General features: G+C 41.9%; 1 protein-coding gene across 6 annotated transcripts in view; it reads left to right on the top strand.

Moving 5' to 3' along the window:
• The window catches only part of TJAP1 (tight junction associated protein 1), a 78,274-nt gene extending 58,365 nt beyond the window's left edge, over nucleotides 1–19,909 (top strand). For 4 of the 6 annotated variants that reach the window (XM_089529691.1, XM_089529687.1, XM_089529688.1 and 1 more), the window contains 7 exons: nucleotides 2,314–2,342; nucleotides 4,930–5,091; nucleotides 6,430–6,496; nucleotides 6,996–7,025; nucleotides 9,472–9,579; nucleotides 11,038–11,121; nucleotides 15,659–19,909. In XM_089529691.1, the coding sequence (XP_089385817.1) occupies nucleotides 2,338–2,342; nucleotides 4,930–5,091; nucleotides 6,430–6,496; nucleotides 6,996–7,025; nucleotides 9,472–9,579; nucleotides 11,038–11,121; nucleotides 15,659–16,972 (1,770 nt within the window). In that variant the 5' untranslated portion in view covers nucleotides 2,314–2,337 and the 3' untranslated portion in view covers nucleotides 16,973–19,909. The remainder of the gene's footprint in view (nucleotides 1–2,313; nucleotides 2,343–4,929; nucleotides 5,092–6,429; nucleotides 6,497–6,995; nucleotides 7,026–9,471; nucleotides 9,580–11,037; nucleotides 11,122–15,658) is intronic. The other 2 variants (XM_089529690.1, XM_089529686.1) reach the window with 1 other exon arrangement.
• The last annotated feature ends 685 nt before the right edge of the window (nucleotides 19,910–20,594 follow it).

Here is a 20,594-nt window from a genome sequence, read left to right as displayed (position 1 = left end):
CATTAATCTATAGCTGTGGTGGCGAACCTATGGCATGTGTATCCTCTCTGGCACATGAAGCCATTTTGGAGGACATGCGAAGAGATAGGAGGGCGGGGGAAGAGGAAGAACAGGTGTGTGCCTGTTCCTCCTCTTCCCTCTGTCCTCCTGGGCCTTCAGCTGCCTCTCTGGAGTCAGGGAGGGTGAGGGGGGAAGAAGTGGAACAGGCATGTGCTCTTCTTCCCCCCTGCCCTCCCAGGCCTTTAGTTGTCTGTGGGGAAATCCTGCCTGAGAAGGTGGAAGCTCCGCCCCCTAGAGGGCAGAAGTCCCATCCCCCTGAAGTCCCATTTTTCTGGAAGTTCTGCCTCTGGCACCAGGTAACACCCGGTGCCAGAACACCTTTCAGTTTGGGCACTCAGTCTCTAAAAGTTTCACCATCACTGATCTATAGTGAGGCTAATCCTCACATTTTTTTTGTATAAGGTGGTGTTCATTCAATAGGAAATTAAGACCGTGTGCTCAATTTTTCATATATCACACATTCCAAGGAACCTATCGGTTTGTGTAGCTTCTTTCTAGCATCTAGGCTGCTCTGGGTTTGTTTGTCTTCAAGATGTTCTCCTCCCACCTTTTCCCTCAAAGCACTGTGGTCTAGTTGGAATAGCAGTGTTCAGAAGGGTGGGCAGAACAGTAAATGCTCTCTTTTTTTTTAATACTAGTCTCTATAATAACAGCCTTTGTTCCTTATGACAGCTTGTACCTTTGCTGCTCCCTATCTGTGTACAAGAAGGAGGCAGCCTTACATATCTACTGTAGCTTACCCATTTGAGTAGACAGCCAAGTAAATGCAATAGACACCCTTTGTTGAGCTGTAGTACTTAAGAAAAGCTAGGAGTTAGTTGTCCTTTAGTCATTAAGGAAAAGGATTCTGATGTTAAAGGTGCTCTAAAAGAATAGTATCATTTCTTTGACTAGCATTTTTATTTCTAATAACAGACATTAGAAGGAACTGGGGAGCTACAACTTGCTCCCAAATATGGATCTGCCAACAGTAATTCTATAATTTGGGTCTTCTAGGTGTTTTGAACTTCAGCTTCCGGAAGCCCCAGCCAGTTTAGTCAACAGTCAGGAATTTTGTGAGCTGAAGTCCAAAACATCTGGAGGACTACAATTTGGGAACCATTCTGCTAGATAGTCCCCTCAGTTTTGTACTTGGTGGTGCAATAGTGTCACTGTCATGTATTAGCATGGCTGAGTCCAATGGTAGAACTCCCTCCCATGGACTGCTGCCCTTCTTGCTGGCAGCTTGTCCTCTTTCTGACAGCTTTTCATGTCTCCTTTCCCTTTGACCCAGGAGAGAGCAAGTGCACAGTGGTGGAAGTAAGGAGGAGGAGCTTCTTGCTAACCAACCTTCTGTCTAACAAATAAGTCTATGCAATAGCGAGGCACAGCAGCAGTTGGCAACCATGCATTTCTTTCCCAGTGCTCCCCATAAACCTGGAGCCAGCACTGTGAGGTAGCATCTCCTATCATGGGAGGAAGATGGGATTAAAAGAAAATAATAAAATAACATAAAAAGCATTGTATAGAAATATAAAGCCAATATAGTGTTGTGCCTGACTAGAACAGAAGACCTGAGGGCAAATTCCTACTAAACTATGAAGCTCACAAGGTGATTTTGGAGCACTACCACTGTTGTCCCAACCTACCTCAAAGGATTGTTTCAAGGATAAAATCTGGAGAAGGAGACTGTGTGTGCTGTCTTGACCTCTTTCCAAGAATTACAGTAAATAGTATAAATATTACTGCATTACTAGAACTGCTTTCCTGAACAATGAGAAGGGGTAAGGTCATTGATAACAGTGTGACTCAGATGATTCACTGATTTACCAGAGCAAAATAGAGGGGTTTATAGCATCTGCTGGCTTGTCAAACAATATAGTGGCACATTGAACATTAAATGGGTGATCATGGAATACAAAAGAGAACAAACAAGTGGCCAGCAGGATCTCTGCCAGCATTTTTAGTAAAGAATCATATTTATCATAAAGCAAGTCTTTGGTGATGTTTGCGTAATATACACTGTAATGCAGGTAACTAAATCCATTTTGTAATGGAGTCTGAGCAGAATTTCGCCTCTTAACCGTACCTTCTAAAGCTATCATTCTCTTCTAATGTAGACAGTCTCTGAGAAATGTTGTGTCATCAGAGCTCTTTGCAGGAAAAAAGAGGACATTGTGGTTATTTTTCCCTGGTTAAATATTGAATTTTGCCACTCTGGAAATGGTCACATTTTTGTAAATGTTCTTAACTTCTGCTTCCTTTTTTATATAGGAGCCATTGACAGATGCAGAAAGAATGAAGTAAGTATCCTAGTTGTTTTTTGATCTTGTTTTATTTTGCAGATTGTCAGTTTTTCAGGTTTTTACATTTGCATTCATTCTCTGCTATTGTAGCGGCAATGGAATGCATCTCCATTAGGCTCTACACCTGTCAAGAAAACTTGAAGAAATAACTTTAGCTCAGTTTATTCTTACGTATCAGATGGCACCCTAGCAGAAACAGCTGTTAGAGAACTAATATTGTGTCCAGGCACAGACTCCTGCAATAAGGGGGCAGAGTCCCATTACGCTACAGCATGAAGTCCCTGTAGTAGCATTAAGTAAAACTTTCAACATTATATTTTCTGTAATGTTATTCTGTATGTCTAGAAGGAAGTAGAAGCACCATTTGCAACACTGTATGTATTGAATCTTGAAAACGTGTTTTAAGCACTATTACTTTTGTGTCATAATGTACAATTTGCTTTTTGTAGTAGAATATGCTTTGCATACTCTCAGTGAGTTGGTAATATATTTGCAGGAAGTACTATTTTTAAGTCAATAAAGAAGCCAAGTAAAGTTCATGGATATTTGATAGAATTTATGTATACATGCAAATGTGTGGATAGAACAACATAAACCTGCCATGTAATTCTTCTGCAGCTGTTTGTGTTTGCCTTATATATTTCTACTTAATGGCCTGGAAACTGAGCCTGTTCTACTTTGCTTGTACTGAACCCATGGTGGAGAAGGACTAATGTTAATAAATTCTCTTCTGTTCACTCTTGTTGACTTTCAAGGCAGCACATAAATTATTGAGTGAGTTTCGACTTCCAATGGAGGATACCTGAGCTGTATAACTGCATCTGGCTGCTATGTTTAATCTACATAATGTAAACTGAGAAGAAGGTGCTGGCATGGATGACTGTTCAGCTGCTGAGAATAAGGCTTCCTGTCTTTGCTCTCAAAGCAGTGTGACCAGTTGTGGAATTTCCAAATATCCAAAGCAGATCTTCTTATGTACTCATGCCAGCACTCACAGGGGTTTGCAACTCACAATCTGAAGGCATGAGACCCCCAGAGACCTCTTCACCCCATATCTAGTCTTTTTTTGTTTAGTGTTCCTGACCATAAGATTACATCCTATTTCATGCCTGTCAAAAGATCTCAGCTTCCCTTTTCTTGTGGCTAGCAGGCCATTCTTTCTGAGAATTTGAAGGGACTGGCAGAATCTAGCTTAGTCTGAACTGTGCTTGTGAGCACATTCTAAAATTGAGATAGTGTCATGGATGCCATCATAAAATGGTAATCATGTAGAAATAGCTGCTATAGTGGATAGGGCCGTCAAAACACCCATTCACAGAAGAGAAATCCAATTTTACAACATTAATACAAACCATGTGTAACAAAAATATAAATCCACATTTCAAGCATGCAACAAATCTTACATTTTGAGGACACTTTCCCCAAAATTCTAGAAAAACCCTAAACATTCATAATCATACCCAGACATATACACTGCCTTCCCCATCCACTTAGGTCTGTCTCTGCTGGTCTTCCCGTCCTCACCCCAGATCTTAGCAGACAAAAAGGTTCCTTTTCTTTCTGTTAGCTGGGCGTTCTCCACAATGAAATTTCCACTGATCACTTAGTCACCATCTTCATTTCCTGAGAACCTACTGGCCTAATTGTGCCAGAGACAAAGTGAGCAGGTGAAGATCATGGCTGAAATCCAGGGCATCACCTAGAAGTAATACCAGCTGTCTGGAAAAATGTACAAATTTGGCTCAGTGGTTATCAAGGGAGAAATGTGGGGCTATGCAGGAGCCCATGAGAACTGAGTTCATGACTCCAGGCTTAGTGGTAACTTTCCTAGAGTAGGATATATATCTTTTTTTAGTAGGATGTATATCTTTGACAGCAAGACATAGAGTATGGGCAAAAACTATTTTCAGAATAAGTGATTTGAATATTTCTCTCAAGCTGTATGTGGGGGTGGGGGGAAATAAGTGAGAATGTGGGTGCAGCCTGCCAAGGTCTGGAGGGGGCAAAACCGACTCTTATTTTCTCCACCTTTGATGAGAGCTTTTAAAAAATTACTGTTGGACCACAACTTCTGGAATCCATCAATAGCCATGCTAGTTGGACACTTCAAGAAATTGTAGATCAGAAAGTAAAGTTTCTGAACACTACCCTGACTTGCCAGTTAGTTTGAAAGTCCTTTGTCTTCCACTTTATAAATGTGATTCTGCTGTGAAAGGTAGCTTGCAAATAAGAATCATCTTTTGGAAATTTCAGCTTGGGCCTCAGTTCCATTACATAGAAATGCATTTATAAAAGTATAAATCATAAAAATGTAACTTTTACATGCCTTGTGATGTTTCCCGGGGAGGGCAGGAAACCTGTGAAGGAATCAATAAATTTATGGATAACTAGCCACTTTCTCCAAAAGGCCTTTCACCTTTGCCGCTTTGCAGTTTGAACTGAGCAGGTATTGAAGGTGAATTGTTTTCTGGATGGATCTTTCCACAGTCATTCAGGGTCCAAAAGTGATATACCTCTGTGTATGTATGTTGATTACAGCTTTTGAAATTCAATTAAAAATAGGTTACTGCTCTGTATACCTTAGGTTGTTGCAACATGAAAATGAGGAGCTGCGTCGCCGCCTGGCGTATGTCACCAACAAAATGGAGGCAATGGAGAGGGAGTTAGAGTCTGGACAAGACTATCTAGAGATGGAATTGGGACAGAATCGTGAGGAACTAGAGAAATTCAAGGACAAATTCCGTAGGTATGTCAACTTTAAGAACATCAAAACAGCCTGAGGGATTTTGAGAGTGATATACAGTAAAATAACCCAGTTGGACAGAAGAATGCCTTCTCCCTTTGAAGAATCTTACATATACCTCCTGTACCTAGCACCACTTCCAGGGTTGTTGGAGGAGCCTTAAATACAAATCTTATTCATCATCCTGGCCTGAGAATTTTTTATGTGTGTAAATGGGTTTTAATTTTGGGGAAGTTTTACAGGGACAGAATATTACCTTCCGCATTTATCGTGCTGTGACTGGCTTAATATTAGGCAGAATTGTTAAGGTTAAACATTGTTATAAGTATACTACATCACACAATCTAAAAAGGCTTTTAAAAAGAAAGGAAGATAAGAGAGGAGTACATACTGTTCCATACATTTTAGAAATAAAAAGAAACTCAAGGGTGGGAATAAAATGTTGCAGCGTGGTGCCAGGGATCAGCAGAAAAAAGGCCAGGACAACAGAAATATCATTAGGATATTTTTTTTAAAAATTGAGAACACAAAATATTGGAACCTCCCTACACATTTGCTCCACCTAGAGAAGCACTAAGTTCCCTTCCTTATTTCTTGAGGTGGATAGGTCATAGATCCTCATCTTAGAAACTAAGACAGTGGTGGTAAGGTTATTGCCAAGATAAATGGATTAATTATTTTTAAGCATTTCAGAGGCTGGGAAGGAAGGGGATGAAGAAAATGGTGGGGTAGGATTCACTCTCATTGACTCATTGACCAACTTTTCCTTCCCAAGACAAATTTGGGACCCTTCTATTATCATCATCATTATTATTATTATTATTATTATTATTATTAACCTTTATTTATAAAGCGCTGTAAATTTACACAGTGCTGCAGTTCTCTGAATCCTTTCTTCCTTAAACTCTGCTGTCCCTATGCTGATCAAAGAATCATAGAGTTGGAAGAGACCACAACGGCCATCCAGTCCAACCCCCTTCCATGCAGGAACTCTCTAGCTTCTGTTTAAAGACTTCCAAGGAGGGAAGCTCCACCACTCTCTGAGGGAGTGTGTTCCACTGTCAAACAGCCCTTACTGTCAGGAAGTTCCTCCTAATGTTGAGGTGGAATCTCTTTTCCTGTAGCTTGCATCCAGATTTTTCCTATCTTCTGGATCTCATTTCATACTACTTTACCCTCATTCTATTTAAATTTCTTGGGCTTACTAAGAGATATGTCAAATAACCGTAACTTGTGTCACACAACAGATTTGTGGCAAACAATACCCTGGAGCTGTGTAGAACAGTTTCTTTTATAATTTTGACTGCTCAGTAATCTGGTCACTCTTATTTCTGTCTTTAGGTTGCAGAACAGTTATACAGCCTCACAAAGAACCAATCAGGATTTGGAAGAGAAGCTGCATGCCCTGGTAATTAATCTGCTAGACCTGTTATGGAAGGAGTGGGTGGGCCAAGCCTAGCTAAAAAGTGGATGCCTAGGCGATCAGATTGTTATGCATTTACACCAGGATGTAGTGGGTCAGATTTAGGATACAACAACTCTAGAAGAGAGTTGCCAAGAAGAGCAGGTGGGAGTGCCTTTCATAGCTTTTGCATTATAGTGAAAGAGTTAGGATTTTTCTGCAACGTAGCTGTGTGTAGCTTTGCCTTGCATCAGCTTTTTAAAAGTGCTGGAAGTGTGATGTGTTTGCTTTCCACAGGATCTGGGCAGGGAAGTTCATCATGGGTTGTGGGCTATCAGATTGAAGCCAGCATTTGTGTATTGTGTGCATTCATAACACTCATGGCTGTTTCTTTTTTCTCCTCTCTCTCTGTCTCTCTCTCTCTCTCTCTCTCTCTCTCTCTCTCTCTCTCTCTTTTTTCTTCCTATGCTGCCGCTGGCGCACACTGGGTGTGCTCACCTCTCAGGCCTCTCTCAGTCAAAGCTGGATTTTTGCAGTTGCGTCTTTTCATTTGTGTGTTTTTCTTTTCTCCTCTTCACATGTCTCAGCCTATCCAGTTTCATGTTGGTCATGCATTACCCCAGTCCACTTGCACTTTCCTTGATGAGGTCCCAGAAGCTGAATCAGCCAGAAACTTGGGTTTGATTAAAATGATTAACCTTGGAATTGTGGCCTATTCTGGTCCACACATCTATCCAGAATATATTGTTCCATCTTACTATGGTGCAGCAAAGAAGTGTACTCTGTTAGGAGAAACTAGCATCTTTTGGCAGAAGAGGAACATAGGATCTTCTTGTTACCATTCTGCTATTCTCTCTGTAGCCCCATGAATGTAGTTCTAATAATTGCTGTGTTGGCTATTTGCATGCTAGACACCTCTTATCACTTGGGATCTTTTGGAGTTACAAAGTATATAGAAGTTACATGTTTTAAAAAGAGACAGCCTATTTCTATTTGAGCTGTTGCATGAGATTATGCTCCTGTAATCCCTGCTAGTACCAACCTCAGTACATGCCTGGTACAACTTCCCCTAACCCCTTTCTCTTAAAGATTTCAGAGGAGCAGGAAAAATCTAAGATGAATAAATTATCCTTAACTGGAGCTCATAGGAAGAGCCACAGGGACCAAACTAACAAGGCCTAAGAGGTGTGCATTCGGGACTCTTCATTCCAGTACAAATCCAACACCCATTCTTGATCATTTTAGCAGAGTATCTGCATTCTATTGAGCCCATTCATTTTTCATCTGGCACAGTCCTTCACTCTTCTCGTAGAAAGGGTGGTGGTGGTAGGCAGTTTAAGGTTCATATCTGGCAAACCTAATTAAAATTTGTTGTAGAGGAAAGTATTGGGAATAATGGTATCAGTGTCATTTATATCAACACCAAAGCAGGGTAGGCATGGTAGATTATCGCACTACACTTTTATAGCGCTGCTATTCCACTATAATTGCTTTGACTGCCTCCTGTTGTATCCTGGGGTTTGCAGTTGAGGGAGGGGCATTTAGAATTCTCAGCCAGAGAGCTCTTAGGCCTCATTGAACTACAAGCCTCGGAATTCAACAGGAGGCAGCCAGAGCAGTAAAAGTGGAATAGCAGCACTATAAGAGTGTAGTGCGGTAATCTCAATGGGAAAAGGTAGAAGAGTCGAACCCTGACTTGTGGAGCAAGGTGTCCCCAGTTCTTTTTCTGTAAAATGTTAAATTTTGTAATGCAGGAATATCATAATGTATATCTTTGGGAGGGTTATGTGAATTCTACAACTCTGGTTGAGTTGTGCAAGCGCATTTTACATACTTAATACATAAAAGCTGAAATCCTGTTTGCTGTTATTTGGGAACAAGCCCCACTGAACACACTGATGCCAGTTTCAGGTTAGATATGCATACAATTGGACCATATGAGAGGAAGATAGGTTTGCAATTAAGAGGAAAATGTCAAGTGGAATTTCAGAGCAAAACCTCCAATAGACAGAGTTCTCTCCCCCCCCCCTCCTTGTTACTGAGAGAAGTAGAATAAATTATGCAGAGCAAAAGCATATTTACTTCATTTGTAGAATTTAGTGGTGGGTACAGTGACAACCCCCCCCCCCCCCCAAAGCATATTTGTAGTCTCCAACCCTCCCCCGAGACTGTCCTGGGCTGCCCCTTTCCTGATAAAGATGGGTGGAAATGGATTTTAAAAAATGAGATGTCAAGTTGTTCCAAGGAAGAAGAAAAAAGGTTAGAAAGGTCAGAGAATGGATAAGCAATTTCAGAGAGTCTGGGCATTCCCCATATATCTGAAATTCAGTGGCAAATTGCCAAAATTCAATACCAAACCTCTAAACTCCATTAAAACAAGCAGTATATGCTTGCTTTAATCATTTGTAGGATAAGTTGTTAATAACTACTAGACTAAAGAAAAGCAGCTTTGGGGAGAAGATGATATAACTAAATGGGAATAACCAGATGTTTCTTGGATGACAAAGTTCTGTACCTGTAAACTGTGTTTTTCCATGTTACCTGAGTGAAATATGTGTTAGACGTATGTTTAAAGACATCTTAACACCACTAGAGAGCATTTCTCAGGCTCTTCACCATGTGTTTCCTTGCTGTCATATCCAAACCCTGATTGTTTAAGGGACAATGCTCATGCTCTGCATGGTCTGCTTGCCAGATAGGTATGAGAAGCAGCTGCATCAAGGGAAGTCCAAGTGCAGATTGCTTTCATGCTTAGAAAACGTGTAAGTTATGTCTTTCAAGCAAATGAATGCAGAATGACTTGAATTCCATGTATTGTTTGAGCTTTCACTCTCTCCCCTGCTAAAGTGGAGGGGAAAAGGGTGTTGAAAATTTTCTGGAGTTGGGTGGGGTGTGAATTTTGTTTGAAATAGTAGAGCAGAAGCAAGTTCAGTCTGATCTTTCATGGCGGGTATTATCCCCTGTATATTCCTGTACTCCAGATTAAGAAAGCTGAAATGGATCGGAAAACCCTTGACTGGGAGATTGTGGAGCTCACAAATAAGCTTTTGGATGCTAAAACAACCATAAATAAACTGGAAGAGCTTAACGTAAGTAATCATTTCCTTGAACCATGCATCCAGTGCAAATAGATGAGAGTGTGAGCAAGAATGAAAGGGCTGCATCCTTTCTAAATATGGATATGAGTATCGTTAATTGCTGTGGCAACTATGTGAAAAATTGAGTGTTTCATCTTTACTGAGGATCAAGGAAATGGAAGTCCTAAGAGAAGATTTACACCTTATAATTTAGCCTAAATCTGATTTAGAACTAGGCAGAATAATGATCTGAACCTTTGCAAGAAATCTTGGCATTCAAAAATAATTTGGAATGCCTGATCAACATATTAGATTAAACTTTCTTTTAGGGTTGCCAACTGTCCGGTATTTTACTTATGCTTTTGATACTTCTGTGTTTTGCTATTTATTTTGTTTTACTATAACCAGAATAATTATTTTTTCCTTGACTTCACAAAATGATATATCTGTGACATGCTATAGATTTATCAGGCCATATTTCCTTACGGGTCTCATTTATCTCCCACTGACTAACTATACCTACCAGTATCTCTATAATCATAATATTGGTAAATCTTCATACATTTTGATGCAATAATCACTCCCCTTAATTATGGGCATCTATATTGAACTTACCATGTTGTATTTGAAGACATTCATGAAAAAGAGGGCAAAGAGAAGTGGGTTTTCTACAAAATTAAAAGACGCTCAGTATGCTTGACTTAACCAAGTAGGATGTGGATTCTTACCATAATTGTCCAGTTTTAAATCCTTCTAATCTGTAGCATGTAGCTTTAAATAATTTTAGACTTTATTGACTAAAATGGGTTAAATCCTGCTTAAATCCAGATAGTGTGAGTAGTGAATCAGACATCTGTCATCCAAAGTGTATGCATCCAAAGCATACAGTATAGAATAAAAGTAAGGGTGAGCCAGTGTGGTGTAGTGGTTTGAGCACTGGAGTACAACTGTGGGGACCAGAGTTCAAATCCTCACTCAGCTATGAAAATCCACTGGTGACCTTGGGCAAGTCACACACACTCATTCTCAAAGGAGAGCAAGGCAAACCTTCTTTGAACAAATCTTGCCAAGAAAACTGCATGATGTTAGCCTGGGAGTTTCTATAAATTGAAAATTACTTGAAGGTACACAACTACAGCAAGGGTATGGGGTACTTGAAATTCAGCAAGTATGTAAACCATATAGGACAACTTCCTGATGTGCTCTGCTCTGAGTTCGAATAGCAGCTTTCTCTTCTATTCGGAGGAGTGTTGTTCGGGAATCAAGTCTTTTGACAGGTCTGGCAGAGAAGGTTGAAAAGATGGTGCAATACTGGTTCTTCCATTAGCCTAAGAAAAATGACCTGCCTTATGTGGCAGATTATGAGATACCATTAAAGACCAGTCAACTTTAATCACCTTTTCATTTTCTTCCCCAGGCACCAAGATACAAATATGTGACTTTCCACTTATCTTGTTTCTTTTTTGTCAGGAGAGATATCGGCAGGACTGTAACTTGGCAGTGCAGCTACTGAAGTGTAACAAATCTCACTTTCGAAACCACAAATTTGCTGATGTGAGTAGAAACTCTGAGGAAATTGGTAAACAGGTCTTGTTTTTAAATATGGCAGTCTGAAAAATGCTTACAGAATTAAAAATATATATATATTTTTTCTTCTGCTGTTCCAGCTAACCAGTGAATTCTGTGTGACTCTCCTCAGCTTTCTGAGTTATGATAAAGGACATAGTAAATTGAAACTTTTAACCCATTATGTTTGGATATATTTCAGTTGGATAAAAAATAAGAGGCTAGGTGACCCACAAGCATTTGTAGCACTTTGGTCATTTCCAGGCTTCATTTAATAATACCAGATCTCTCACCTTTCTGTAGTGCTGTGGCCAGTCCCATCTTGGAACTGCTTTGTATGTTAATTTTGATCTCATAAACATTTTCCAAAGCACAGCACCATTTATTATTATTATTATTAGTAGTAGTAGTAGTAGTAGTAGTAGCAGTAGTAGTATACCTGAACCACTTTTCAGCAAAGTAGCATACAAATAAGATCACAGTGAGATGTAAGTCATAACAGCCACATGGGGAAGCATACAAAATAGTTCACAAATCTGCTTGAAAGACATAGTTCAATTACTAATTCAATTTATTTCTATTAATGTTTTACTGCTGACCTAAATTTTTGCACAGAGGTGGTTAGATGCATGTCAGTAGGAATGACAGTTACATTATTAGAGTTACCGCAAAGAGGACCCCTTCACTTGTGTACCCACCTGGCAAAATGTAATGACACACTCTTGAGAAAAATCCCTGACACACATTGTACTATACATGGGTACAGATGGTCATTTATGTAGGCCATTTACAAACCATTAAAAGCTTTCAATCCAAGACTTTGAAGTGGGATCAGATGTATACTAACAGTTAGTGCACAATTATGTATACTTTTATAAATTGCAGGGTTTTTTTTTACACGTGTGCACCATTAATATATAGTGATGCTTTGTGTTAATATGCTGAAAAATACATTACTAGATAGGAAAATTAATAAAAGAAAAGGATATAACTTTTCCTATTAACTTTTCCTGCTGGAAAAACGCTGAAATTCTGGACCATGCCAACAATTATCAGGTCAGAATGCAGAGGGAAGCCATTGAAATCCATATGCACCTGAACAACTTCAACAGGAAAGAAGAAACCCTTAAAGTTAGCAAAGTTTGGCTCCCAGTCCTGAAAAACACTAAAATCAAGACCCAGCAAATGCAAATGAAAACCACCCTGTGTCAGTGGTTTTCCCAGAAAACAATGGATCTCTAATTGAAACGGATTATCTAGACCCATTTCAAACCGGCTTTCGGGCGGGTTACGGGGTTGAGACTGCCATGGTCGCCTTGGTCGATGACCTCCATCTGGGCATTGACAGGGGAAGTGTGTCCCTGTTGGTGCTCTTGGACATCTCAGCGGCTTTCGATACCATAGACCATGGTATCCTTCTGGAGCGCCTGGTAGAGGTGGGAGTCGGGGGCACTGCGCTCCAGTGGTTCCGGTCCTACCTCTCTGGGAGGTTCCAGATGGTGCAGCTGGGAGACGTGTGCTCCGACAAGAGACCCCTAACATCTGGGGTCCCTCAAGGAGCCATTCTGTCTCCCATGCTTTTCAACATTTACATGAAACCGCTGGGAGAGATCATCCGGAGACATGGGGCGCGGGGTTATCAGTACGCTGATGACACCCAAATAATTTTCTCTATGTCTCCGACTGATGCAGTGACCGGGGATGGCATCTCTCCTCTCGTGGCCTGTCTGGAGTCAGTAATGGGCTGGATGAGGGAAAACAGACTCAGCTTGAATCCAGAGAAAACGGAAGTACTTGTGATAGGTTCTCCTGGCCCAGGGATAGCGGTGGTTCCACCTGTCCTGAATGGGCTCACGCTTCCTGTGAGGGACTCTGTACGCAGTCTGGGGGTGCTCCTCGACTCGTCGCTCCACCTTACATCTCAGGTGGACGCGACGGTCAGGAGCACCTGTTATCAGCTTCGGCGGATACGCCAGCTGCGTCCCTACCTGAGCCAGGGGGACCTAGAAACAGTGGTACACGCTCTGGTAACCTCTCGGTTGGATTTCTGCAATGCGCTCTACATGGGGCAACCCTTGTACCATACCCGGAAGCTGCAATTAGTGCAGAATATGGCAGCAAGACTGGTCACTAATACATCTAGGACCAGTCATATAACACCGGTCTTAAAAGACCTACATTGGCTGCCTATTCGCTTCCGGGCGCAATACAAGGTGTTGGTTATAACCTATAAAGCCCTAAATGGCTTGGGCCCAGGGTACTTAAAGGACCGCCTCTCTCCGTACAATCCGCCCCGCACACTCAGATCCACCGGGCAGCATTTGTTAAGAGTTCCGGAGGCTAGATTGGTTAACACCACTAGAAGGGCCTTTTCCATCTCGGCCCCCACCCTCTGGAACTTGCTGCCCATCGAGCTCCGTTCAGCAACCTCCCTGGCCCAATTTAAGAAGGGGCTAAAAACATTCTTTTTCAGGCAGGCTTACCCCGATTCTTTGCCCTGAGAGTCCTCTTCCCCCCTCTGTCAGTTGTTTGTGATCTGGCACAAGTTCTTTTATTACTGTTTTAATGGTATTGTTTTTATAAATTGTATTGAATATTGCTGTTAACCGCCCTGATGTTTCGAAGGGCGGTATATAAATAAAGTTATTTATTTATTTATTTAAACAGACACAAATCCTCTTTGCATATCCTCCCACCCTGAGACCTTGCCATTCAACAACAGAACAATACACAGATTAACATGGAAATCACTCCTCCCAACCCAGGGTCATACAGTGTGTGTGTGTGTGTACACACACACACCCCACTCACTTTCATGCTAGCATTCTCTGAAGATGCTAGCCACAGATTCTGGCGAAACGTCAGAAACAAACTCTTCTGGAACATGCCACATAGCCCGAAAAACCCATTAAAAACTATGGATGCCAGCCAGGAAAGCCTTCGACTTGACAGTTCTGAGGTCCACTCTATATATCCTACCTATGGGGGAAAAAAGCTTTTTGAAATGGTCAAGTTCAGGTGGAAGAAAAGAACACAATGAATGACATGACTTTACACACTTAAGAAAATGACATTTCATTTTGGTATAAAAGTAGGCTGTTAGACACCCAGACAGACCTAGACGTAAATCTCATCTACACTTTAAATCTTTGTCCTATTTAACGTTTTAATATGAGTAATGTGTTCAGTGCCAGAGAGAAATTTTAAAACAATAAGCAAAATAAACAGTATTGTTTATGTGAGTATCTCCTTGTAGTTTATTTATAGTATTTATACTCCACATTTGTATTGTACGAAAAATTGATAAGACTTGACTGCAGCCAAAAGTAGTGTTCTCACCATTGTAATACAGGTTGAGTATTCCTTATTGGAAACGCTTGGGACCAGAAGTGTTTCAGAGTTACGGCTGGAGAGAGACACAAGGATCTGTGAAATGGCAGTACTCAAAAATTTGAGATTTTGGATTTTCAGATAAGGGAGACTCAACCTGTATTATGCACAGATGGTGGCATCAAGGGACATATATTTGATAAGTATTACTGGTTGTGATGGGGGGGCGCTACAAAAGGAGGTGAACTCTTAAGATTTTGAGGGGTTCATTTCTTTTAGGGATTGGCATTGACAGTTAAAGCCTGTTGGATTTTAGGGTAGAGCTTTCTAATAAATGTCATATGCATATTCTACGAGAAGAATGACTACTTCATAATCCATTTACTTGAGAGCTGCTTAACACAATGCATATTTTATTCAAACTTAGCCTGTAAATGTGGGAGTTCACACACTCTAAAACCTTTCTCTTCCTTTCTGTTTGCTCATTTTATAATGTCAGTCAGTGGGGGAGAGATAATAGTTAAGATCTAGTACAGGATGAACCCATTCAGATCCTGCAGCTGTTCAGGGGAACGTAGTTCTTTTTGGTCTTCACTGTCCTGATGCAAATATTATTGTGCTATCTCCAGCTGTGCCTTCCTGATGCAACTGACATAGGGGGGATCTTGGACAAGTGACATTATCAGGCTGGTCTAATCTCTGGAGTCAATGTGCTAGAAGAACCATTGATTCATCTACCAGGGCAGGGTGCCAGGGCAGTGGCCTATAATTACTACATGCTTCCTGGGTGCAGTAGATCCCCATAGTGGGGGTTGGTCACTCAGTCCAGTGCAGCCACCAGCTAATTTTTCCACCAATCAATAACACTGTATTTGCCTAATATGCACTAGCAAAGATTCTCAAGTTAGTGCATATACTTTTCTCTGTTTCTTCTAAATATGTTGTTTGTCAGATCTTGTTTCTTCTAAATAACTTGTTGGATCTAAAGGGAAAAATCTTTTTCTCATTTACTGACACTGAAATGGATACTTCTGTAAGTGGCTAGTGGTTCGAATGATTCCTTAATTATATCTTATCTTGGGACAAGTAGTTTCGGGTTGGGCTGGCACCATCATTTAAATACTGGTCTGTGTATTTGTCTCACCCTGTTAGTTCTGCTGTCTTCCACTTAACTTCCTTTCTCTTTTCTCCATAGCTTCCCTATGAACTGCAAGACATGGTCAACAAGCACCTACATAGCACTCAGGAGTCTTCAGGACCTGGCCAGGAGGCCCCACACACCTTGGCCCCAAATGATGTTGTGCCCACTTCAGTCATTGCTAGAGTCCTAGAGAAGCCAGAGTCACTGGTGCTGAACTCAGCTAAGTCCAGTAGTGGCAGCTGTCCTATGGCTGAGGATGTCTTTGTGCATGTAGATATGAGTGGAGCGCTGCCTGATGCTTGTCCAACCTCAGCGCAGTCTGGAAATGAAGTGTCAGGGGGAGCAAGACAGCAGCAAAATGGAAGTTGCAAGTCACAGGTCTGTTTGGAGAGTGAGGTCCCCACTTTTGAGAAATTGAGTCCATATCCCACTCCACCTCCTCCCCATCCCATGTATCCTGGGCGTAAGGTGATTGAGTTCTCAGAGGACAAGGTAAGGATCCCAAAGAACAGCCCCCTACCAAATTGTACTTATGCCACACGCCAGGCAATCTCGTTAAGCCTGGTTCAGGGGGAGGATGAGAGCTGTGACAGGCAACGCACCCTTCCCAGTAGCCCCGCTTCAGAAGGGCAACGCTCAGCCTCCAGTTGCTCTTACCAGCCATCCCCCAAGGTGAGTCGAGCCCATGGCTCTTCACAGAGCAGCCCCTTCAGCAGCCCTCCACAGGTTCCCAGCACATTTGCCAGTTCAGCCAGCTCCGAGGAGGATTTGCTAGCTAACTGGCAACGGATGTTTGTGGAAAAGGCACCCCCTACCACAGAGCGGGTGTTGGTGAATCGCACGTCATTTAGCCGTGACACTGCCCAGGAACTCCAGAAGCGTTTTAGCAGCTCTATGCAAGAGCTGGGCCGGGCAGCCTCTGCCTACTCAGATGGCGAAGAGTCAGTGCAGAGTTGCAGTTGGACTGTGAGCAGAGATTCAAGTGTGGACACAGACAGTACGGAATCCCGGGCCCGCCAGAGCCACTTCTCTCCCGACTATGGCACAGACTTCTCCCAGGATGAAGCCCGCAAACTTCTGCAAGAGGCCGGCAGTGAGGGACTGGCAGATCCAGCCAGTTCTTCCCCAGGGAAGCACAAAGACTTTGTAGATGTAGACTCACCAGGGAGCCCAGCGGAAGAACAGGGAATGCTGTTGCAGGGAAATAAGGAAAACAGCCAAGACAGAGTTTTGGAACAGAGCACAGAAGGCAGCAAAAACAAGCCTTCTGGCCGCCCACATCGCAGCCCCAAGAGGATGGGTGTTCATCACCTCCATCGGAAAGACAGTCTGACACAGGCTCAAGAGCAAGGCAACTTGCTTAATTGAGGGTAGGGAGGAAGGATAGCACAGGCTGCCCTGGTGCAGTACAGCCTCTAGTGTTGTTCCCAAGGGCTACACCTCTAGTCCTGAGATCCAAAGGACAACCACCGTGGTACTCCTTGCCAGGAATTCCAGGCCATTTTTTATATATTGTATTTTTACTATACATGAAGAGTGAGATAACTCTTCTACAGCACCTGAAAAAACATTTGGATGTACACCAGCACACACGTATGTGCTTGTGTCTTCACAGCTCAGTTTGCACTCATTCTCATTCTTTCAAAATTCAGTTCTGCCTTCACACTCCTATTCCTTCTAGCTAGTGCTACATCCTGTTATTGATTGAGTTATGCCCTGGGACACACAAGCCTGTATTCCTACTTTTTCAGTTTGTGCCAAGAAACAGGAACATACTTTCACTATTTTTCTTATCTGAACCCTCTATCAACCTGCCATGTGAAGGCCATGAATGAGGTATGAAGGATTACATGGGTGGATGTCCCTAATTGTGAAAGCTTTGTTGCTTTTATTTTGCTGCATTCATTTTTCTGTGTGTGTGCTATTGTGTTTATATGCATAAATGTGAACAAATTGGACAGTGTTCTGAGGTCACATCTGTAAGTTTCCTTGCCTCCTAAGTTGTGATCAAGGTATCTACTTGTTGGGATGAATTTCAGACTCTGAAAACTAAGTTTCATCTTCCAATATGGGATTCAGAGGTTCCAGTCACCCAGAAAAATTGGACTGTTTGCCATAGTGGACTGGATTGTGTGTCTGTCTCTGTATAACTGTCTTGTCAGCTCTCACTTGGATAGTCTGTATTTTATTTGGGTGTCATTAGCCTGTGTCTGTTTGTATATTCTTTTAGGTCCTGGGCTTTTTGAAATGTGATCTCTCCTTTTGTAAATGAGCAAAAATCTTGCAGTAAGCTTCACAAAATACCTGCTCTGCAAGAAGTGACTCATTTTATTCTTTGCTGTTGGTGTTACTCTTTATTGAATTCACAGGGCTCCTTCACTGGCTGTAGAAAGGGTTCTTGCTAGGTTAGGCCTAGACAGTGCAGTCATCTTGCCTCTTGATGGCTGTCTTTGTCATAAAATCATAAAATAAGATGCCGGCTCTTGTTTGACACACCCCCCCCCCCAAATAGAGGTGATTGACGGCAATGACATCCCTGTTTGAGTTGGTCTCCATATTAATACTAGTGCCTTTCCAAGGCCTTATCCAAGGCTTGTGATCCCTCCTCCCCTCCTTGGTTTGTCTTTTAAAAGTGTTTTCTGTGTTTTTATTTTATTTGCAGTGTTTGTGTTGTGTGTTTGTGTGTGTGTGTGCGCACGCATGCTCGAGGGGAGAGGGGGGAAAACTCACAGTATTAGGATTTTTCACCGACTGATCAAGTTCCCACAACTTAATTTGCTCACCTGCCCTAATCTCTTGGTTCATTCAGTGAAATGTTTAAGCCACTAGGGTCAGTTACATTGTCAGATGCCTTTGAATGAGGGCTGTGTGATCTTCCACAGGCGACTTATCTTTTTAATGTCTTTCCCCTTAGCACAGGGAGTGTTCTCCCTTGGAAACACCAGCAAAGCAGCCAAAAGCTGCCAGTAAACTCCACTCACAGCCCTGCAAGACCAACAGCTTTTCCTTAATTTTCCAGTATCCATTGGATAGCCGGTATAGCCTGTGTTGCATACATTTGCCTGCAGCCTACAGCACTTGTGCAGTTCCTCTGTTGTCTCTCACTTTAGCCAGGGTCTACTGTGCATAGCCTTGAACATAACTGACTAAAGATGTGGCCTTTCTTATATACTTGTTAATTGGCCACTTCTTTTGTTAAGCTGCTAGATATTGCATCTCAATGTTGGGGTGTGATTCAGTGTTTTTTGTTCAGCTATGTGAATAAATTGGTGCTAAACATGAACCCTTTCCCTTTAGCCCACAAGACACTATACCCCTTAAAGCAATGCTCCTCAAAGGAATGGTCCAGGTTGTTGCTTCCACAGTGAATATCCGGGAAACTATTGGAATATAATAATATGGAAAGAAAATAGAATATTGATCCCTGGAACTTTAGGGGGAAAATGCTGGTGTGCCACATCAGCTAGCTTGAGAAGCACTGCCTTAAAGTTCTGACCTCTGCAGTCACTGGCAGTTCATTGCTCTGCTCACCCACATCTGCTACTACCTTTGGTTTCTTGGAACTTCCTTTGCTCTTCATACTGCAAAATCCAAATTCCATTTCTTCCTGTGGCAGCTCTATAGTGTTTTCCTTTTCTCCTTGCAATAGCTGTTGGAGATGCAAAGACTTCAGGGCTGATTTGTGGCCTCTCATGTGTAGTCAGTATTAGACAGTCACAGTGTTGGTTGAAATCTATCCCTGTAGAATCTTGGCCCTTCTCATGAGCTACTTGGCTAAAACTTAACTAATTTTAGCACAGCAAAACTGAATGACAGTACTTTCTATGGCTGCACACTGTACTTAAGGCAACCTGAAACTGACAGTTGTAATTACCAGAGGATGAGAAGCAGGTACTACAATATTGATTGATACAGTGATTTTTTTTTCCCCTCCTCTTTTAATCATATTGGCTTAAAGGCTGGGAAAGAAGAAAAGAGTCCATTCTTGAGTGAAACCGAGGAGTGCTATTTCGCATGAAACTACCTGGCAATGAATCTGGAAAGCAAACTGAGGGGCTGGGGCATTAGTCCAGGAGCAGCCTACCTCCCAGAGTTCCTTTTGTGCAGTCCTGCCTCTTAGCCCTTTGTATTTTGCTCATCTTTGGCAGTATTAATTCTCTTGGGGAGCATGACTTGCCTTCTTTAGCTGCCCCACATTTTTACGGTTTCCCAAGTCAAGACTGTTAATCTGCAACTAATGGTTTTTTTCTGAGATTTTGAAACTGATGTATATTTTAAAGCAAGAAATAAACTATTTTAAAAGTATATGTCTGCATGTCTGTTTTGTTGCAATGAAAAAAATGCTGACGACAGTAAAACATAGAAACTCAGCTCTTCTTAGGGTTTTTAGTCAGTTGGCTTTCAGCACTTATCTCAAGCCAAGCTGAGATCTTTTCTATCTTCTGCTCAATCTTTTTGAATATGTGAACATTAGGACACTGTACACATTGCCAGTTTACCTCTGGAACTGTTAGCAGCTGTGTTCCAATGACTAGAGTTTGCACTTGGCCCTCTAATTTTTAAAGGGATGTTGGAGGATAAAGCATGCTGTTGGTTTAAGGTGAGAAATTCCCCTCCACAATGGATACAGATTGTATATGTGCACTTTCACTGCATGATGTCAATGGCTGCATCTCTTTTCTGTATATTTAGCTGTGTATCAGCCAACATTTGTTCAGATTTTTGGAATACAACTTCCAATTATTTTGTCCAGTAGGGAAGGTGCAGTCTCCCAAGAGCCCAGGATGGGGAGGTTGCTATGCACCCCTGCGAATCATGGGAACATGATTTCCAGAAAGTCTTTTGTCAAGAATTGCAGGGCACTACTGCCTCCTAGTGGCACTTGAGCCTTTCTTTTAACAAGAGATTGAATACCAGGTGCTCCAGGCTGTATTTCATGAGGAAGGTACTAGCACTGTTGGGATATAGAGTCACAAGGAAAATGTACAAT

The sequence above is a fragment of the Sceloporus occidentalis genome, unplaced genomic scaffold (genome assembly GCF_023333645.1).
Source record: "Sceloporus occidentalis isolate IW3139 unplaced genomic scaffold, rSceOcc1.0.p SCAF_6, whole genome shotgun sequence".
NCBI lineage: Eukaryota > Metazoa > Chordata > Lepidosauria > Squamata > Phrynosomatidae > Sceloporus > Sceloporus occidentalis.
This window is presented reverse-complemented; position numbering and strand designations above follow the sequence as displayed.